The 22731-nt window shown below is 38.4% G+C and overlaps 1 protein-coding gene across 3 annotated transcripts; it reads right to left on the reverse strand.

Annotated features, from left to right (window-relative positions):
• On the reverse strand, positions 1–17441 carry Droj2 (DnaJ heat shock protein family (Hsp40) member A4-like). Of its 3 annotated transcripts, none has more exons than XM_076177433.1 (9): positions 17221–17441; positions 10951–11102; positions 10329–10516; positions 9528–9693; positions 8992–9114; positions 8371–8525; positions 3818–3936; positions 2133–2298; positions 1–1060 (listed from the first exon to the last, which is right to left on the reverse strand). In XM_076177433.1, the coding sequence occupies exons 2-9, from the start codon at positions 11080–11082 to the stop codon at positions 910–912; spliced, it is 1200 nt and encodes a 399-aa protein (XP_076033548.1). In that variant the 5' UTR covers positions 11083–11102; positions 17221–17441; the 3' UTR covers positions 1–909. The 3 variants fall into 3 exon arrangements, with proteins under 3 accessions (XP_076033548.1, XP_076033552.1, XP_076033551.1); XM_076177437.1 differs by having other exon boundaries at positions 17367–17389; XM_076177436.1 differs by lacking the exon at positions 17221–17441 and having other exon boundaries at positions 10951–11123.
• Positions 17442–22731: the final 5290 nt, after the last annotated feature.

Consider the following 22731-nt stretch of genomic DNA (forward strand, 5'->3'; position numbering starts at 1 on the left):
TTTTCTTAACTACATCTTTAATTCATAATTAGGCATGAATATATTTTGAACATAGGTAAATCTTTTGATAAAGAAAATGGGGACAGCCTGATCACTTCATACAGGAATGGTCAAAGCTGTAACAGAATACTGTGCAGCATTGGTTTCTTTTTTTTTCTCAGTATTCAAAAAAGGTTCTCTAATGTGCAAAACAGGTACATTTGCCGGAAATAGTTTCGGTATTAAAATCTGAAAACTGCCTGAAGATCTTTCCACCATGCAAGATCATCATTGTGACGTGTATCGCTCTTTTTTCAAGAATACTAAAGAGCTCACCACATAAGAGCTATCTGAAGAAGAAACCCACAAAGCTTGTATGATTTTCTACATATCATGGTCAGGGAAACAGGATGCTAAAAGCCACTAATAACCAATAAATTACAACATCAATTACATCGTATTTCCCTCGTACGCTACAAAATTGGTTTAACTAGCGAAAAAAAATCAAGCACATTTCGACTCCCATGAGAAAAATGTCTTTTATGTTACATATCCTTCAGGCTTGTGACACCATCACAACAAATCCACAGGGTTTATAATGAGATTGCTGTTCGTAAGATTCACAGTAACACATGAAACAAAGGAGTCCCTGACGACTCAGAAGATTTATGTGGTGAACTGGGAACGATGACTCAGTAGACATAACGGCGGAGTGCCATCAATTACTCTGTACACCTGACACTCATGTCACCTTAATTTCGAGGGGTAAAACTATCACAAGACTGGAAAAAAATACACATTAGACATTCACAATGGCAGCAATGATACACGGGTTTTAATGTTCCCACTGCGTTGCTTCTCTTAATGCCCTCCTTGTCGCCGAACCAGAACCGAAACCTGAGACACCTGCCCATTATTACGTAGAGAACTTTAACTAGTCTGACACTGGACTTGTCTGTGATGGCCATGCATATCGTCATCATCTTCATCATATGCATTCATGTGATGCCGTCGGTTCCGCTGTGGATCTATTTTGGATAGCATGCATTCTTCAGCATCATCAGGTATTATGACATCAGGCCTGGATATCAAAGACAAGTTATCAGTAAATTAATAAGCAAAAAAAATCATATATATATAAACACAACAGAAATGAAATATATACATATATATCAAAGGACTTCTCTCTCTTATAAGGGGATGGTGGAGTCAAAGCACACATCCACTCAACACACCTTCCAAACTCATTCATCACCTCTCAGCACCTCATGGATGATGGATCAATCCCATCTCTGCAATACTGCTTGACCCAAAGGCAGTGCCACAAGACAAACAGTGGTATTCTTAAGAAAAATTCTTTCCTTATATAAATCCTTGGAAGGGAAAGGATCTTTTTTTAAGAATACCATAAGAAAATTATGGTGGTATTCTTAAAAAAAAAAAAATCTTTCCTTCTATAAATCCTTGGAAGGGAGAGAATTTTTTAAGAATACCATCATAAGAATCTTAGTGGTATTCTTAAAAAAATTCTTTCCTTATATAAATCCTTGGAAGGGAAAGATTTTTTTTTAAGAATACCATTGATAGCGCTTCCACAGCTTGACTGAACAGCCAGAGCTGATTTACCACCACCTTTCTCATTCACTCCAAGAATTTAAGCACAGAATAACATCTCTTCAGGCTGCATCATCCTTCATCTGTTCAAAAATCTCTTGCCATTCACTTCATCTTTTGCACACTCTTCCTTGCTTTAATTGATATTTCTTGGATATCCAATGGCCCCTTTACCCCATTCATCAACCTAATTCTTGGTCTTCTCAAATCTACTCCATTCACTTTTGCTTTCCACATTTTTATAATTTGTCCTCACTCATTCTTTTCATATGCCCATACCACTTGAACATTGATATTCTCTATCCAACTCCCATTTTCTGCTTAACCTCCATGTTTCTCATTCTACCAATCCTTGTAACACCTCATATACTTTATGCACATTCTTTCTGCTTCCCTTGAATTCAGTTTCAGGTTCAGTGTTATGAGTACAATCATCCCATGCACTTTCCATTTGCATTCATTCCTAGCACTCCACATCTCATTTAACTTTATTCCACCTACACATCAGATATCAAAATTCCAAAACAAATCTTACTAACCTTGTTGGTAATATTTCTTCCAATAGTTTTATCTTTTCTAAAGAAAGTTTGGTTGGGAAGAACACTGAGAACTGTATCACAAGTCGGCCCTTTTCGAAAGGATTCTTGTAAGCTGGCATACCCTCTCCCATGATACACTTAATGTCATTATTCTTTATTACTTCCCCTGAAAGGTAAAAGATATTTGTGTTAAATGAATATATAATGTCAACTCAAAAAACAAATACATTTATAACGATCTCCAATTTGTTAACTATATTTGAATTATCTAGGTTTAAAATATGTGGGGCATTTGATAAAACAGCACCTCATACTACAACGCCCTGCACTAGACAACACAACAAATCTTCCCCCAGTGACTTTGGGATCCAACCAGAGTTCATTGCCCGTTATCTGAAAGCAGCAGGTCTCCTGTGAGAATCCAGGGGCAACGGATTGATTGAAACCTGTTCAGAGGTTGACGGCTTCAGACCTTTCAAGATGTCAACATTCCCTTAGCTGTAGAATCAGTGACGGTTACCTGCTAGTAGTGGTCCTTCGTAAAGGACGGCAGATGGCATCATCTCCCTACTGTCCATATTTGTAACCACCAAAGCCCTCATTTCCATCTGGAGGAACAGCCCTGAAGATCTGACGCAATCTTTGGACCAGACCCATGACCACCCCCCTCCTTCCCCATAAACTTCAACTTCTTCCACCTTTTCACACAAAGAGAACTGACAATGGCACCTGCTCCCTTGTTCCATCATTTTAAGTAACACAGAAACAGTTCCACACTAATACAACAGACAGCAGTCCAAAATTTCTTCCATGATATCTACAAGGTCCAAAAAACTATTCAATCAGTGACGTTGAGGGTTTCAGGCAATAAAATGAACAATAATTATTTATCCCTAAATCAATCTATATAAATACATATACCAAAGGCTTTTTTCCCCCTTACACAGGGGGTAGCCAAAAAGAAAAAGTAATAGAAACCACCCCCACCCATTCCATCCCCTACACATTCCACTCCCCTACCCTCCACCCTCCTCTACCAATCTATATACCAAGGGCTTTTTCCCCCTTATAAGGGAGGTAGCCATGTCAAAAGGTATGTACCTACTCCCAGCCATTTCACTCCCATCCACCACCCTAAATAATCGATTGATTATGAAATTTTTGGCTTGAAGGCCAAGCGCTGGAGCTGGTAGGCCATTCAGCGCATCCACCCTAAATGGTCCCTATATGAAATAAATTAATATCTGTGGATTATGTAACTCTAATGAGGTAGTTGAATTCAGTAATAATATACAATGACTCTACAGACAGACAGAAAGAGAGAAAGAGAGACAGATGGAGAGATACATGCATGGGTATGTGTGTATGCATGTGCACAAGTACGAATAACACAGTAATAATATACAACTTTACAGACAGACAGAGAGAGAGAGAGAGAGAGAAATATGTATGGGTATGTGTGTATGCATGTGCACAAGTAGAAATAACACAGTAATAATATACAACGACTTTACACAGACAGACAAAGAGAGAGAAATATGTATGGGTATGTATGTATGCATGTGCACAAGTATGAATAACACAGTAATAATATACAACTTTACAGACAGACAGATAGAGCAAAATATCCATGGATATGTGTGTATGCATGTGCACAAGTAGAAATAACACAGCAAAGGACTTACCAGGTATAGAACTTATGACTAAAGTCCTGTCATCCAGGGTCTTGATAGGTTTCTGGAAACCACAAAGTGACTCCACCAATTCTATTTCAATCTGCATTGTAAGATCGTTACTGACTCTCCTGTAACAAGAAATAAAACAAAAATTTGTCAGGAATTTGAAAAAGGATTAGTTATTTATACACAAGTGCATAGAGGATTTAGGGAGAAATGATCATTGTAATAGTACTGGGAGACCTTAATGCTAGGGTACGAAATGGTCCAATCGATGGAGTGGTTGGGAAATGGTCCAATCGATGGAGTGGTTGGGAAATGTGGAGTTCCAGGAAAGAATTATAGTGGAGAGTTGATGGTGGAAATGTGTCTAGAAAGAGAGTTGATGATAGCAAATACAGTGTTTCAGAAGAAAGTCAAGCATAAGTACACATGGGAGAGGGTGGTGGAGGGAAGGTTGGTAGATAGAGCGCTAATGGATTATGTAGTGGTTAATAGGATTATGATAGGAAGAGTTAAGGATGTACATGTGCTAAGGGGAGAGGGTGGGGGAATATCAGATCATTTTTTGGTGGAAGGTAAGTTGAGAGTGGAGGATAGATGGAGAAAGAGGAAAGGGACAAAAGGTATGGAGGTTCTTAGAGTGAACTCTTTGAATGAAAAGGAAAAGGAGAAGGAGTATGAAAAGAAGCTGGAGGAGGAGTGGGAGGGAGTGAAGGATAGAGTGGAGCTGGGTATGGAGGAGGAATGGGGATGGTTCAAGGAGGGAGTCATAAAGTGTGCAAGGAAGGTGTGTGGAACAAGAAGGACAGGAGGAAATAGAAGAAAGGGTAGTGAATGGTGGGATGAGGAAACAAAGAAGGTTGTAGAAGAGAAGAAGCGAGCTTTCACAGATTGGTTACAAAATAGGATGAGGGAGTCATATGAGAGGTACAAAGAAAAGAAAAGAAAAGAAAAAAGTAAAGCAAAAGGTAAAGGAGGCAAAGAGGAGAGCAGATGTGAAATGGGGTAAGAGTATGACAGAAAATTTTGAAAGTAATAAAAAGATGTTTTGTAAAGAAATTAAGAGAGGAAGAGGAGGAGAATCAAGTAGAGAAGAAAAGGTAAAAGGTGCAGATGGAGAGATGATAATGGAAGAGAAGGTAGTAAGGGGAAGATGGACAGAATATTTTAGGGAGTTGCTAAATGTGAAGGAGGATAGGGAGGGAAAGATAGCTGCAGTGGGAAATGCTAAGAAAATGAGTGATGAGTGAGGAGAATGGAGGAGAAATAAGGAAGGATGAGGTGAAGGCAGTTGTTAAGATGATGAAAGCAGGTAAGGCACCTGGTCTGGATGGATGCCATGCAGAATGTCTGAAAAAGGGAGGTACAGTGATGGTGGACTGGCTGGTGAGGTTATTTAATGTTTGCTGGAGAGGGTAGAGTGCCAGAGGACTGGAGTAGTGCCTGTATAGTTCCTCTTTACAAGGGAAAAGGGGACAAGTGTGAGTGTAGTAGTTTCAGAGGGATTATCTTGTTAAGTGTAGTTGGGAAGGCTTATGGGAGGATCTTGATTGAGAGGATTAGGAGAGGAACAGAAGGAGTAATTGGTGAGGAACAGTGTAGATTTAGGACAGGTAGAGGTTGTGTAGATCAGATCTTTGTGGTAAGACATATGTGAGAAAGCTATAGGAAAGGGGAAGGATGTTTTTTGGGCTTTTATGGATCTGGAAAAGGCTTATGATAGGGTAGACAGAAAGGCACTGTGGGAGGTTATGCAGATATACGGGATAGGAGGAAAGCTTCTGGGAGCTGTTAAGAGTTTTTATGAGAGTAGTAGAGCTTGTGTCAGGATTAGAAATGAAGAGAGTGAGTGGTTCGAGGTAAAGGTGGGACTTCGTCAAGGATGCGTTATGTCGCCCTGGCTGTTCAACTTATACATGGATGGGGTGGTGCGAGAGGTAAATGCAAGGGTAGTGGGTCAGGGATTGGAGATGGTTAAAGAAAATGGAGAAAAGTGGGAGGTGAACCAGCTGTTGTTTGCCGACGACACTGCGCTTGTGGCAGGATCAGAGGAGGAATTGAGGAAGTTGGTGACAGAGTTTGGGAGAGTATGTGATAGAAGAAAGCTAAAGATAAATGTGGGTAAAAGTAAGGTGATGAGATGTACAAGGGGTGAAAGTGGCAGTAGACTGGAAGTGAGCATTAAGGGAGAATGACTGGAGGAAGTGGATAGTTTTAGATACTTGGGTGCAAATGTGGCAGGAAAAGGTGGAGTGAAGGTGGAGGTAGAATGTAGATTGAGAGAAGCGAGTAAATGCCTTGGTGGATTGAAGAGTGTAATGAGGAATAGACATTTGGGAATGGATGCTGAGAGGAGACTGTATGAAGGAGTGATTGTGCCAACAGCACTGTATGGGGCAGAAACATGGAACATAAGAGTGAAAGAGAGGAGTTTGAATGTGTTTGAGATGAGGTGTCTGAGAAGTATGATGTGGGTTACTAGGCTAGATAGAGTGAGAAATGGGGAGGTAAGGAGGAGAACAGGGGTGGAAAAGGAGCTGGGAGATAGGGTTAATGAAAGAATATTAGGATGGTTTGGATACACGGAAAGAATGAGTGAAGAAAGACTAGTAAAAGAGGTATGGAAGGCAGATGTGGAGGGAGTGAACATGAGGGGACGTCCTAGGATAAGATGGATGGATGGGGTGAAGGGGGCTTTGGGGAAGAGGGGAATGTCTGTTGAGGAAGGAAGGGAGAGGACAAAAGACAGGGGTGAATGGAGAATGGTTGTATATGGATGATGTTGTGATTGTATGAGGTGGAATTGGCGGGGGAATGGGGGGTGACGTAGTATGTGTGAGCAAAATTTGATGCAGCCCGAAGAGATTTCTCCCCGTCTTCTCCTTTCATGCAATGGGGGGATGGAGAGGGGGGGGTTGCCAATTTAATGAAGCGGCCTTGCTGTGGATGTGCTGTGTCTTGCGACACTGCTTCTGATCCAGGGCAGTGGAAAAGGTGCAGGGATGACCCGTCATCCAGGAGGTGCGAAGATAAGAGGGAGGGTGGAGGGGTGTGGAGTGTATTCAGGGATGGAATGGGTGGAAATTATTTTATGCCATTTCCTTTTTGGCTACCTCCCTTGTAAGGGGGAAAAAGCCTTGGGATATGTATGTATGTATGTATTTATACATAAATTGGGTAACATACAAGATCCTTCATTCCGTTGCTTATCTTAGCCCCCACCTACTCTTAACCACTTCAGTACAACTCAAATTCTTGCGCGCAGCATTGGCTGCCATATGTAATTTGCATCACACTACTTGCATCATAAAATATAAAGTTATTGCTGTATTACTCATTCTCTTTTACTCTGAATAATAGTAAACACAGAAAACATGACCAAACCAGTTCACAGAACCAGGGGTTAGCTAATGAAAAAAAAAAAAAACATAAGACACCAACACCAGCATCTTTGTGTAACCACTCATGCCTCATCACACCACATAGGCATAATCATACTTTAGTAATGAACTACAAGGCAATTGTCCATATCACCCTTTGAAAATTGCACCACCTCTGTCCATTCGCCCCCTGTACACCCAACTCATGGAAAAAGATCTTTGCCTTAGTGCTTCCCATCAAATCACATTCACACAAGCTTGAACATATCTTACCCACCCACCCGTTTATCAGGCATGCATACATATATACTTTGTCCCTCTGTGCCTCCACATGTATACCACATGGACTTTGTCCCTCTCTGTATGCCACGTAGGCCTAGGTTAGCATTGTGGGTCGCGTGGTGCCAGTCCGCCAAGGTCCCAACCTGTCAAGCATCACTCCAAGACCTGTTGGCTCCGGCCACACTACACGGACTGGGTCACATGGCTACTGCTCTGGGAGATGATTGGCTGGGTGCCCAAGCAGTCTGGGCAGCCCAGCAAGCAGAGAATCACTTAGGCTGGAGGTGCCCAGCAGATAGGTGATGACCACAGGCTGGACAACACACAGACCACAAGCACGGCGTGCCCTTGCCCACAAGTAAGGTATCCCATTTTCCCCTTATAAATACCCAATTAGCTCCACCACAACCAGTTACAATATAAGAGACACAGAGCCCTCTGTGTTTGTATTAAGCTTCACCCTTGATACTACTTTATACATACATACACCAAAGGCTTTTTCCCCCTACACAGGGGGGTAGCCAAAAAGAAAAAGGCATAGAAATCACTCCCACCCATTTCATTTCCCATATATTCCACTCCCCTCCACCCTCCTCCCTCCCTCTTATCTTGGCACCTCCTGGATGATGGGTCATCCCTGCATCCTGTCCACTGCCCTGGGTCAGAAGCAGTGTCACAAGACACAGCACATCCACAGCAAGGCCACTTCATAAATCCAGCGACCCCCCCCATGCAGAAAAGGAGAAGACAGGGAGAAATCCCTTTGGGCTGTCAATTTTTTTCTCATACATACTTCCTCAACCCCCATACCACTTTACCATACAAATACTACTGATTTTGTACTGGACCAACTGGGATTACCCCAACACCAACTGGGTTTACCTCAACAAGCCTTACCTGAATACTTCATGTTCCTTTTCATCCAAAACTATAATGATATCACCCGGTTCTAAACCAGGTTCCTGGTCACCCTCGCCAGAAAAGACGATCTTCTGACCATCTTCCATTCCTTTATCAACATGAACTTCTAATATTTTTCTATCCCGTACAACCTATGAAAAAAGTAAATGTCATACATTTAGAATTGAAGACAAAAGGCTACATCCATTCTTACAACCTTGAAAGTAAGTATACATCTTAAAAGAACAAGAACAAGACATAAAAGGAAGCCAGATCGAAAGAAAAATAGCTACCATCCCTTCATAAGATGATGTAATGTTTATTTCATATAACAAAGTTCTCAATTTCTTGCATTTTTTATCCAGAAAAAAAAGAGAGAAGAATAAGAAGAATATTAATAATAAGAATAAGAACAATAAGAAGAAAAAAGAAAAGAAAAAAGAAAAGAAAAAATAAATAAAATATAGCTCATCAATCTTCTGAAGAAAATATCACTTTATTTATACTCATAACGACACATTGTCACTTAAATAATGCAAACCATTTGATATATAGATCAAAGTACCAGTGTATATAAAAAAAATATATCAATTTTGAGGGGTTACACAAGCCTCTTACCTTCTTCCCTTCACAGTTCTTGCATCTATCCTTGGGGCTGATCCTTTCACCCTGACCTCTGCATTCTCCGCACATGCTCTGTACTTGCGTCACCATCCCAGGAGCAAGCTGCTCAACTCGGATCTGCAAAAAAAATTAATAAATAAACAACTTCCTGAACTGATGATCCTTTGTCTGTACAGTCAGTCCTCCTTATATGGTAATTCTTTATCCGGTAAATTCACTGTTATGGTATTTGGTAATTACTACCCTTGATTCTATTTATGGTAAGAAATTCAGATATGTTATCCACTCGTGTTTTGGAAGTAAAATTACATATTAATTTCAATTTGCAGTAAGGTTTTCAGGAATGCATATGTACCGTATAACGAGGACTTGCTGTACATATTTTGGAGGAAGTGGAGGAGAAAGAAGAAAAGATCATTATCGTTTTTAAGGAACTTGTACATTTATCACATTGTTTTTATTATTTGTTTTAAATGAATGCTCACATTATTCTAAGACTCGTGACATCTCAACAAAGACGAGTCAATTACCTGGACTCCCAACCCTCGACAGGCAGGGCACTTCTCTGGTGGCTTCTTGCCGCCCTTTCCTTCACACTTGGAACAAATAACATGCTTCTGGAGGGCAAGTTTCCGCACAGACCCATTGTATAGTTCTTCTAGAGTCACACTCATCTGGTGAATGACATCTTTCCCCCTGTAAAACGTAAGATATTTATGTAAGTACACAGTACCGTCTGACAGCGAGCAGGGTTGAGGGTTCTTACAATGAACTGGACCTGTTATTTTTATGTGATGTTTTATGGGAAGGTTTTGTTTTTTGTGTGCAGGTGTTATATTAGGGTGGTTTAGGTGAAATGCTTAATTTTGTATAGTTTTTGTTTTCATGATTATTAGGAACCATGGTGCAGAAATGCAGTCAAGTGTGGTTTTCAAGGGCAATTTGACTGTGATTAGTTTCTTTTTTGCTGTCCAAAGTCCATGTTTGTTATTGATTTTAGTATGTATATTTTCTTATTGATTTTTGCTGTTAGGTCTTTGGTGTGGGGTGAAGGTATCTAAAGCGAGGCCCAAACATTTTGGGAACTTTTCCCCATGGAAAAGTTTGGCCATTCAATATCTTTACTGCATATTTCCATGACCCATGATTGTCTGGAGTGAGTAATATTACTAACAATTCCCAAGGGGAGGGTTCCACTTTACTACAGGGTAGGTAACATAGTGCAATCTTTTTCATGTTTAAAAAAGGAACAAAAAGAGTGAGGATCTCTCTAATGTCTAACTATTTCCTTTGAGGGGTAAGAGACATTGAAGGAAAAATAAACACCGTACCTCTTCTCGCGGTTTCTTCGCATGCCACCACCGAAGAACATATCAAATATGTCCATGGGCGATGAGAAGCCGCCACCGCCACCACCACCACTGCCTCCTTCCTTGATGGCCTGTTCCCCACCCTGGTCATAAATCCTACGTTTTTCCTCATTGCTTAGCACCTCATAGGCTTGCGAGATCAACTTAAACTGTTAAAAACAAAAAAAAAAGTTATGGAAATTTCTGTGGCTGAAGGAACAGAAACTGGCTATCAACTGTAACAGGTGATAATATGTACCATAGTACTAAAAATATATCTTAAAACTTAATTCATGTATTCTTCATGAAGTACAAAAAAAGAATGTGAATAGATATGACATGAAAATGATGAAAGCAGTGACATTATCCAACATCTTACTATGAATGAGAAAGGAGGAAATTACTGGTACTTATACAATAATCTAATACAGAAATAGAGAATAGGAGAACAATGAATGGCCAGATTTTGGTAGCCATATCAAATCTAACTAGGAAATAGAAAATATAATGCATGCCACAAAATTTGCCCAACACTAGCATCACTTAAAAAAAAAATTAAATTAATAACAAAATTAATACATAAATCAGAGCATAAAGTGCATACCTTCTCTCCTTCATTTGGGTTTTTGTCTGGGTGATACTTGAGGGCAAGTTTCCTGTACGCCTTTTTGAGTTCATCTTGTGAGGCACATGGTTTTACACCCAGAACATCATAATATCCAGTTTCCTTAACCATTGTGATTTATTTTCATATATCTGAAAGAGTAGCAGTAATTTAACAAGATGACCCACCACTTTAATCCTTCCTATATGATAAGGACAAATAATTACATGTCAAACAATTCAAGTACCTGTTCGCAAAGTTTTACATTAACTCCTCAACAGTCATGAGAGAAAATAAATAAAATAAGAAATAAATAAATATATATACACACACACACACATATATATATATATATATACACAGACGCTCCTCTACTTACGTTCATTCGTTTTACGTTTGAACTGACTGTAAAAAAAAATGAAAAAAAAAAAAAATTGAGTGAATTTTTTAGTTTAGCGCGCTCTCCGTAGTTCAAAAGATACTTTCGCATGATGCTGCGTCCATTGTTTACATGGCACAAACGACAGACTGAACGTGCCTTGCCTCATCCTCCTCCTCCACCATCTCAATTTATGTTGCTTGAATTTAATCTATTTGAAATTAATGTTATTATTTTACAATGTTATGTGTATAATTAATGATTTGGGGGTGTTTTATAAGATATGGTAATAGAATTTACGGATGTATGGTACAGTAACAACTTACGTTCATTTTCAACTTATGTTCGGCCGTTCGGAACGTAACTAAAATGTAAGTTGAGGAGCGCCTGTATATACATACATACAGTCAGCCCTTGCCCAACATGAGTATTTGGTTGCTTAGCCCGTCATGCAGGACAAAATTTATGTTGGGCGAATAACAGGTCTTATGGGAAAAAATAGGTTAGGTTCCCTGACCCTCTCCAGACACTGGCACAAAACATGACCTCATGGGCTATTCAAATCTTGCTATCATGAATCATGGTCATGTACGGCAAATGTTGGGGTATTTTACCTATTCGTGTAAACGTGAAAATTTGTGCATGGTGAAGTCATGTTGGGCGAGGTCTAATAGTATACACACAAACACATATATATATATATTTTCAAAGTGGGTTCCTTCGAACAATTCTTTGAGCTTTGGAAAGAGGAATTTGTCTGATGAGGCGAGATCTGGACTGTAAAGCGGGTGAAATGACACTTTCCATCGCAACTCTTGAATCACACCATTCACAATTCTTGCAAAATATGCTGGTGCCTTGTCGAGTTAAAAAAGGATTCCTTCATGCAGATTTCTTTGCTTTTTCTTCTAACCAATGCAGTCCTCAGTTTCCTTAAAACATCTGCATATCAAAGTCCTTTGGCAGTTCTTTTTCGACAAGGAAGTCCATAAGCATCACTCCTTCTGAATCCCAGAACACGGTGGCCATCACTTTCTGAACTGACCTTTCTGATTTGAATTCGACTGGTTCAGATGATCCATGCAGAACCCATTGTTTGGGCTGCAGTTTACTTTCAGGATCATACCAAATGATCCAGGTTTCATAGCCCATAATTATTTGACTTATAAACATCGCTTCAGGCCTCAATTTTGCTCAGAATCACCAATGAAAGAGGGGTTCAAAGAATCAGGTGGTATTGACAACGCTTTTGGGACCCATCACACAAAATGCTCGCCGAGTCCTAGATCTTCATGCAAAATTTATTTTGCTGAGCCATACAATATTTCCAGGGTTAAAGCTATTTGATTAATGTTATTCTTCCGTCTTCTTAAGTAAGATTTCTAACATCAATCATTTCTTCATTTATTGATGTTCATCCAGGATAATCTTCCAGGTCTTCTATGCCTTCCCAGAATCACCAAATCCACTTATAGCTGACCGTTTTCTTAGGATTATCATGGCCATAATCTCTCTGCAAAGCCTCAATAACCTGCATCCCCTTACATTTGAGTTTCATAAAAATTTTAATTAATGTTTACTCGCATCTTATAATGGCTAATTTCCATGCTTAACAAAAGCAAGATTTTTAGGAGAATCAACACTCTTTGCCAGTCACTGCACTACTGATGACAAACGAATAAACTCAAGACTAAGATTCCTGTGTTTCCTACTCTGCTTACATCAACCTGTCAGAATGCCTCAGCATATATATATATATATATATATTCTAACCATCAAAATGAATGGACAATCTTTCTCAATGGACAAGAGCCCTAAAATCTTAGGTTCCCTCCCCTTTCTTTTTCATAAATGTCCTGTACCCCAAACATTAAGTAACTAGTTTACAAACAGTTCATAACTACTCAGCTATACCTCCTTACAAATTAACTGTTGCCTCAAGTTTCGATATGTGAAAACTTTGCAGTCCCAGTGGCTGGCAATAGCCCTCTGGTCCTCCTACAGATCTCTTATGGAAGAAACGGACTGTTATGTGTTGTATTTGTGTGGGACCAGCTGAAAATGGAAGGGTAAGGACAGTAGTTACTGGTTGTCAGCTCTCGATTAAGAAAAAGAGTGGGAAATTCAAAGCCGACATAGATTTAGACCCCAGTCTAGAGAAGAAGCACCCGTTCCTCAAACAACATTCAGATCACCATTGAACTTTGAAATAATATCAACACAACCAAATTGTCCCAGACGTTATTGCCATAGATACTGAATGCCTTAAACTACACTGACCTTCTTTTGACTTTCCCATACAACATCAGAGCTGGGTGCATTCCTAGGTGCATCCCTCGGTGTCCTGATTATATATGTCAGTCCACACACCAAGGGACGCACCTAGTAACATGCCCAGCTCTGAACAACACAACCTAAGAGGCAATTTGAAGGCTGACACACGTTACCTGGGAACAATGCATTTCCTGCACAAGACCAAAACCAATAGTGATGAAGAGCAATAGGCTATGGATATATGGCAAGGTCACAAGAACCATAAACAAAGGAAAACAGAATATTGGCACTGAGTAATTATGGTTTTCTTGGCAAGATAATCATGTAGCATTCCCATGGCCAAGCATCTCCAGTGTTCACCATAATTTTCATATACTTCAGGTCCTTCCTCCTTACAAAGGGTCCAACAGCTTGAGCTGGTTCACCCCACAGCTTGATCAACTAACCCTCATCTATGCAATATAATCAATAAAGCAGACAAGCTCATCCCTTCTTTGAATGCTAGTCATTACAAGTAAGTGGCAGTTTGTGCAGGCATCAGTTTCCAATTCCCCATGTAATGTACTGTCAGTACTGTTTTTGGATGTGGAGTAGGTATAAATATGTCTATACAAGTCAGCGTGTTGAATAACATAACCTAAGTGCTTGCCTGAAATGATGCCCAAATGAACTGACACCTGGTTGAAATGGCACGTGCTCAAATTGACCAATTCTCCCTTCATTCATTCAAAATTTCCTGCCCACTGCTATATTTTGCACTCTCACTACCCTACTTGACACATATTCCAAAGACCAATGATGAGCATCTGCATGTGTTGGCCCTGATAGATGAACAGTGAAGCTGTCCATTTTCAAAATCTGTCAACACCCTCCAGTAGCAGCGCCAGGGGGGGGGGGGGGGGGGCTAAAAGAGGCCAGCCCCCCCAACTGAAATGAGCAAATTGAAAACACTCGTTGAAATAATTTTATTAAGTGGAATTTTTAATTGCCAGGGCTAAAGATTTGTCAGCCATCAGTGCTAGCCCAACCATTAACCCCCTCCCCTTCTGAAATGAGGATAATATATGTGTATTATCATATTACTATTAGCCCCCCCTTAGCCTCCCCACCTAAAAATTCCTGGCGCCACCGCTGACATCCTCACCTTCATCAAAGTGCAGCCCTATGGGGCACCCTCCTCAGAATAGACCCCTGATCTCTCTCTTACTATAAACTTCAACAATATTTTTTTTTAATTTGTTTATATTTTGAGAGCTGACAACCAATAAATGCTCTCCTCTCCTTACTGCTTTGTGTTAGCAACTCAGAAAGTCCCACATTGAAAAAACGGGCGATACTAAACCGTGCCCAAACTTTACCTATGTTATGTGCGTGATGAGAACTTAAGATTTTATCCTGGCGTAATAATGATTAAAGTAATAGTTCATTCTTGTAGTATGACATTGCGAAATATTCTGTATCGTTTGATTCATTTCTTTCAAAAAGTGCTACCCACCCTTAGCAAAGAGTGTAAAATTCATGCTGAACATTAAGCCTCTTTTGTTTGGCTGCTTGGTTTCTTGTTTTGCACAATTAATGTCAATTAGTCGAGCTTGTCTAAACAATTACTCCATTGTGCTAGTCAGGTCCCAATAGCCAAATTTGTTTGGCATTTTTTAATCTTGTAAATAAACTATCTTGTTCTTACATACACACCGGAATCTCAAATGTAAGGTCTGTAGTGGATGTCGTTATTCAGGCCCGTAGGAGCCGGGGGGCTACCCCCCCAAATGGGAAAATTGACGAAAATTTTGAAATATGAACGGAATTTTTGCGTTTTCATGCCACGCTCCAGTGCCACAAGCCATCTAGCGGTGCCTTACGGAACTTGTAGCCAAAACAAAGATGGCGACTGAGAGAAAATTCATCAGGAGTGTCAGAGACTTTGCATCAAAATATCTCTGCAGAATTTGAATCAAATTGGTTCAAATTCTCCAAAATCATACTTTATACTATTTTGAATGGTTTGAGAGCATAAATCTTTGGTCTCAATTGATTGGTGCCGTTTGGGCACGGTTTAGTATCACCGGAAAAAACAGATACCCGAAGAACAGTCTTACCATACTGCCAGTGACAAGCAAAGTGGCACAGAAGAATGCTCCTTCATCTATAAAGGGCTAAGATCAGAGGAGTAACAAATGTATATCAGATAGGTGTGAGGTGGGCATATATTTAGACTCTGCCGCCTTTACTTATATGACTATTGCCAATTACCTACGAGCCACAAGTCTTGGTAAAATTTCAGAATCACCCACACATCTATCATGAAATTTATGTTGTCCAATAGCTCGTAATATATCCTTACCTGACAAAACCACTCCATAGAACTTTAAAATGCAAAAACAAAAATAGAACTTTAAAATGCAAAAACAAAGTGAAAAATGTATTTGCATAATACTGGAATAATAACCAAGTCTCCTCCCAAGCAAAACAAGAGACATCAAATGGATTGGACGTATTAGTTTTAAAATTAATTTACATCACTCTAGAATCAATATGGGACAGTGACAAGTTTCATTATATGATCTTAAAATTTATTTTATAAAAAAGTAACAATATAATATAAAATTGAAAAGGTATATGCTAATTGAAAAGGTATATGCTAACTTTGACAAATCATCAATTCCTTTTCTTTGAGACAGGAATGGGGAAAAGTGGCAAGTTTCTTCTCCAAATTATGGTAGGTAGTCTTAAACCTCACAAAGAAAGATACCGATGGTGTGCATCCTTGGACATACATAAATATTACCATTAAAATTATAAGTTTCCCATATCATACTGATTATACTATGCTTATGAAAAAATACAAATCTATGCATTTTATGTACTGGAAAATAGTTAAAAAAAAAAATCTTAGGAGCATATTTATTAGGAGCATACTAGAGCAATGGTGAATTTCGCTATCTTTTTTGTATTTCATGGGTATATTTTTTCTATGGAATGGTTACGTTAGACAACATAAAATTTCATGTTAATATCCGTGTTAGGGCGATTCTGGAATTGTACCTGAAAACCCTTTTTTTTACCATTGCCAGGCACTGCATCAACATTCTAAAGCAACTAAATTCAATAGCAAACAATAATAAAGTATAAATACTTGGAGAAAATAATAGAATACCAAAATCCCACTAATTTCATCAAGTTGTGTTTCATCAAGTTGTGCAACATTGATCACTTGAAAATTCAGTTTCAATTTTAATTCATTTCTAGATGCAATCTTAACAAATTTTCATAAAAATTAATTATAACAATTATTTCCCTAACACCATGCAAAAATAATGGCAGAGGTTCCTACGGAAAAAATTCCATAACACATTTTTTTACAAGGTCACACAGTCACCATATTGATATGGTGTATGGAGACCGCTCAAAGCTTACAAAGGATGCTATACCGAATCATAAACTTTAAATTCGAACATGTTTTAGGAGCTCTAAATAATTTAATTATACGTAGAAACTGTCTTTCCTGAACCTGTTTACCGACTACGAGCGTAATGATCATACGTACTAGGAAATAAAATGTCAAAAATTTGCCAGCATGGTGCATCTCGCCATTGACCGAATGATTTCATACTTACCCTTTACACGTCACGGGTGGTTTTCAAGAACGGTGGTTTCGGCACTATTACAATTACCACAAAACAGGTTTTAATATTAATTTAACACGTGTCAATCGACCGAAAACTAGAGTGCTGCCCACTTCCAAATGAACTCATATGACTACCCAATTCCCTCCGCTCCCGTGTTACCCCACTGTTTTCACACTGCGGAACCTTCCAGATTTGCCTCATTCGAGTTAGGGAACAACACACCTTTTTATTCTGTTGTTTGGTGAAATATAGAAATGTACATGTTTTACTTGTATAAATAAAAAAAATTACCGGTCAATTAAATTAAAGATGTTCTAGAATATTTAGAATGAATATCAAAAAGAACAAAATAAATTGATAGGATAATTCATGTATGCATGAAAACCTTTAATGTTTACTTGGGTCGTTATATCCCCAATCGTAGTGGATATCAAATCAGTAGAATTATTGTTTATTTTCTCTAACAAATCAGAATTTGTAGAAAATCACACACAGTTTTGTATAAGAATATGAAATTCATGTAAGATGCCCTTTACATTATATAATAAGTAAATCCAACATTATTTCTTATGTCATAATGGCCAACAATTATTGATTTTCAACTGCATATCTAAAATTTGTTTAATCATTTCCCTCAAGGATCAATCAATTCTGTTGAACGTAGTACGAACACATATGTTTATCAGACAGGAATTCAATTCTTTCCCTACGGGTCTCTCCCCCAACATCAGGACTATATCAACCTGATTTAATCTAATTTAACCTATATTTTTTCACATGACAAAAATAATCATGATTCGTGGAATAATAGGGATTGGGGGTGTGGCTAAATATGCAGACGTGGTTTGGAACGCAGCGTAAAAGACTATCTGTTTTTATTGTCTGCAGATTAGATATTGAATGACCAAGTTTAATTCTAAAATGTCGCTGTTGATAACATCCAATAATCATGATAAGATATGAATAAAAGGTGCTTACAAGTGGCAACACTTTTCTTTCACAAAGAAAAGGAAATTGGTGAATTAATAAATTATAGGAATAATAATGTAAAAAGATATGAACCTGTTTTGCATGAAACAGTAAGATTTGATCAGTGTAAGAGAAATACCAGAAAAAATAAAAATGGGAAAAATGGTTGCTGTGAAGAGGAAAATGGCAACTACTACGTAAGATTTTTTTCAGATGCCGGCTGCGCAGGAAATCATCCCAGCAAAAAGTGGCGTCATGTGGTAGGTATTTCGTAATAGATGATACCAAAGCAAGGGAGAATGTTAAAAACATGTATGTATGTATGTATGTATGTATACATACATGTATGTATGTATGCATGTATGTATGTGTGTATACATGTATGTATGTATGCATGTATCTGCGTATGAATGTATGTATGTATGCATGTATGTTTGTATGTATGTATGTATGTATGCATGTATGAATTGATGTATATATGTATGCTTGCACGTATCCATGCATGTATGTATGTATGTGTGTATGTATGTGTGTGTGTCTATGTACGTGATTCACCATGGTCTTGGATCACGTGTTGGACTCGTGATCGACAGCTATTTCCCTTCCGAAAGAGAGCTCAGAACGCATAACCGATCCATGGGTAATGCTGTGACCTTACACGCACACACACACACCCAACTCCCCGCCCACTAGAGTTGGAGTAACGACTCGCAGAGCAGCGATACTGAAATAATTTCAACCCTGTATATACTCGTATGTATGTATGTATGAATGTATGTATGTGTGTGTATGTGATTCACCATGGTCTTGGATCACGCGTTGGACTTGTGATCGACAGCTATTTCCCTCCCGAAAGAGAGTTCAGAAGTCATATATGACCGATCCATGGGTAATGCTGTGACCTTACACACACACAAACACCCACGAAAGTTGGAGTAACGACTCGCAGAGCAGCGATACTGAAATTATTTCAACCCTTGTAAAAAAAATGTATATATGTATGTCTAATTGTATTTAATATTGTTGAATAAACCTATAATGATAAAAAAAAAATGATGAATAATATGTAAGTATGTATGTACATTCTTCGGAGAGGTGGTGAGGTCCACCCCATGTATATAATGCCCACAGCCCGTTTGTACACATATTCCTTTGAAAAAGCATACCTGCGAAACTAGTCAGGAATAAACTCAAGACTAAGACTCCTGTGTTTCCTATTCCGCTTACATCAGTATGTATGTACGTGCATATGTAGGCTATGTACGTGATTCACCACGATCTTTGATCACGTGTTGGTATCGTGATCGACAGATATTACCCTCCCGGATTGGATGAGAGTTCAAAGCTCATATATGGCTTGATAGGTAATGCTGTATGTATGTATGTATGTATGTATACATATATGTATGTATGTATGTATGTATACATGTATGTATGTATACATGTATGTATATATGTATGTATGTATACATGTATGTATGTATGTATGTATACATGTATGTATGTATGTATACATGTATGTATGTATGTATACATGTATGTATGTATGTATGTATGTATGTATGTATGTATACATGCAATAAAAACACTAGGAGCGTGTGTTCACAAATGCGTAAGTAACCACTAGGAAAAGTAAACTAACGAAGCAGAGCGCTTTCGTATAATTACATCTTCAGTGCAGATACAAAGAAGGAATTATAAGATGAAGAAACAAGGTACAGAATATATGACATAGTGAAGAGGGCATTCGGAGAGGTAGTGGAAGAAGTACACGTGACGGACGTTTGGGCCGTCCTGGTAGCCAACAAGTATGGGACGTTTGGGCCGTCCTGGTAACCAACAAGTATGGGACAACTGCTCATAATTTATATTACAATTTAAACAATTTTGAAATTTAATGAGAAATAAAACTATCTAATTTGTACAAACCTTGATGAAGATTAACATTTATCCCCTTACTAGATTTGATCAAACTGCATTCAATTAAATTTCTTTCTGTTATGTTGTTGTTGTATGTGATGACTTTAGCGTTATCCCAGTCAACTGGGTGGTTAAAATGGTTCATGTGGTTGAATATACTGCTAGATTGGTTTCCCTCTCTAACGTATTTCTTGTGTTGATTGATTCGTGTTGTGAGTGTTTTAGCAGTCTGACCACCATAAAACTGATTACATGATTTGCAAGGTATTTTGTTTACACATCCTTTATCACTATTGACAGATTTATTTATGAGCAGTTGTCTTACAGTGTTCTTATTATTAAAAACTACATTAATGTTAAATTTACGTAATATATTTGGAATATTTTGCAGGTTCTCTTGGTACGGTAAAATTAGCAAGTTATTCATATTGAAAGTTTGAGTTGACCTAAGGTTATAAAATGTCCTTTTAGCACGATTGTAAGCTTTGTCAAGAACACGTGTGGGGTATTGTAGCTTAGTACCAATGTCGTAAATACATCTTATTTCATCATCGATGTACTCTGGGCTGCAAATGCGTAGGGCCCTGAGGTACATCGACGAAAAAACAGATATCTTTACGCCATCAGGGTGTGAGGAATAATAGTGTATATATGAACAAACATTGGTTGGTTTGCGATATACGCTAAACTTCAACTCACATTCACGACAGTAGATATTACAATCAAGGGAAGGCAAAATCCCTTCATTCTCTATCTCAACCGTTAACTTAATAGAACTGACCAAATTATTAAGCTTACATAAAAAATCATTTACATTATCTTGAATGGGCCACAGACATAGGATGTCATCAATGTACCGCATCCATGTAATGTTGGGGGGAATGATCTTACTTAAAATTTTGGATTCAAAAAACTGCTTTTGTTAATTACTCAATACGGGGGAGAGAGGATTACCCATGCTCATTCCAAATTTCTGAGAATAGAATTTAATGATAAATTCTATTCTGAGAATAGAATTTATCATTAAATTCTATTCTCAGAAATGTGTGTATGTATGTATATATGTATGTATATATGTATGTATATATGTATGTATATATGTATGTATACATGTATGTATGTACGTGATTCACCACGGTCTTTGATCACGTGTTGGTATCGTGATCGACAGATATTACCCTCCCGGATGAGAGTTCAAAGCTCATATATGGCTTGATAGGTAATGCTGTATGTATGTATGTATGTATGTATGTATACATGTATGTATGTATGTATGTATGTATGTATACATGTATGTATGTATGTATATCTGTACCTGTAGTGTATCTGTAGTGATGTTTTCAGGCCTTGCTCAGCCGCTTTAGAAGCAGCTCTCTGCAAGGCCGCCAGCGTTTCATCGAAATTCATCCTGCATGCTCTTGTTTGTCATGTCGTTGGATAGAGTGAGCAAACTGGTTTTCATCGTCTTCTTGAAGGTTTCTAAGTTTGTACTGTTCTTCACATGTTGTGGTAGACTATTGTAGAGTCGAGGAGCATATTTCTCAAATGCTCTAAAACCTAGTTCCAGGTTCACCCTAGGTTCATAAAGTCTATGAGTTTCTGTATCGTGTCTTAGTGACATGGTACTTGGTAGTATTCGATCGAGCATCATGTAGTAATCTTCTAATGTATTCCGGTTTGTTAGTATGTAGTGCTTGATAGGTCATAATACATATTTTATATATAATGCGTGCCTTGATAGGTAGCCAATGTAACTCAATGAATGTTAGACCTTTTTTAAGCAGCGCGGCCCTGTTCATAGTCAGTTGTAGCTTTCTTAGAAGATAGTTCGGTATGCCATAATACAGGGCGTTGCAGTTGTCAAGCATACTTATAACATGGTTATGCACAAACATCTTAACATTTTTGCTATCTAAATATTTCCTGAGAAAGGCAATATTTCTTAAGTGGTAGTTCCCTATCTTCACTACATCTTGTATCTGCTCTTTGAATTTAAGATTGTAATCAAGAATCACTCCAAGGTCTTTTACGTTGTAATTCACACCGACCCGCTTGTAATTTATATGTAGCGTAGAGACGTTCAGTTTCCTCAAATCATTGTTCATTACCACAATCAAGCATTCAGTTTTGTCCTCATTTAATTTTAAATGTTTAGAAAACATCCAGTCACTCACTTATTCCATAATATTGCTTAGTTTGCTGTTCGTATGCTCTATATTGTCTAGTGCCATGTATATTTGCGTGTCATCAGCACATAGCTTGGAATTAACATCATGTCTTTGTAGTAAATATGCAAGTTCGGCAGTGTAAATACGCTACCTTGTGGAACACCTCTCCTTAAATATTTCTTCTCTGTACACACCTCCCCAATTTGAACACAATATGTTCTTCCAGTGAGGTAACTCTCTATGTAATCCAGGGCATCACCTACTATGCCGATATTTCTGCAATCTCTTAGTAATAAGTCATGTTCTACCGTGTCAAAAACAGCGCTCAAATCTGATAAAATCAACACGCTACATTTCCTGTCATCCATCGACACAAGTAGACTGTTCACCACTGAACAGTATGTATGTATGTATTCACCACGGATCTGCTGCAGCCTCTTGT

Source organism: Oratosquilla oratoria, chromosome 40 (assembly GCF_046742065.1).
Source record: "Oratosquilla oratoria isolate Oo_2021 chromosome 40, ASM4674206v1, whole genome shotgun sequence".
In the NCBI taxonomy this organism is placed as follows: Eukaryota; Metazoa; Arthropoda; class Malacostraca; order Stomatopoda; family Squillidae; genus Oratosquilla; species Oratosquilla oratoria.

What these genes read in the sequence shown, in the direction of transcription:
- Droj2 (XM_076177433.1), bottom strand. Translation starts at nt 11,082, where the DNA reads ATGGTTAAGGAAACTGGATATTATGATGTTCTGGGTGTAAAACCATGT. An exon ending in AGTCATAAGTTCTATACCTG is followed by an intron (nt 2,299 to 3,817) that starts GTAAGTCCTTTG and finishes TTTACCTTTCAG; the next exon opens with GGGAAGTAATAAAGAATAAT. An exon ending in GAAGAAATATTACCAACAAG is followed by an intron (nt 1,061 to 2,132) that starts GTTAGTAAGATT and finishes TTTGATATCCAG; the next exon opens with GCCTGATGTCATAATACCTG.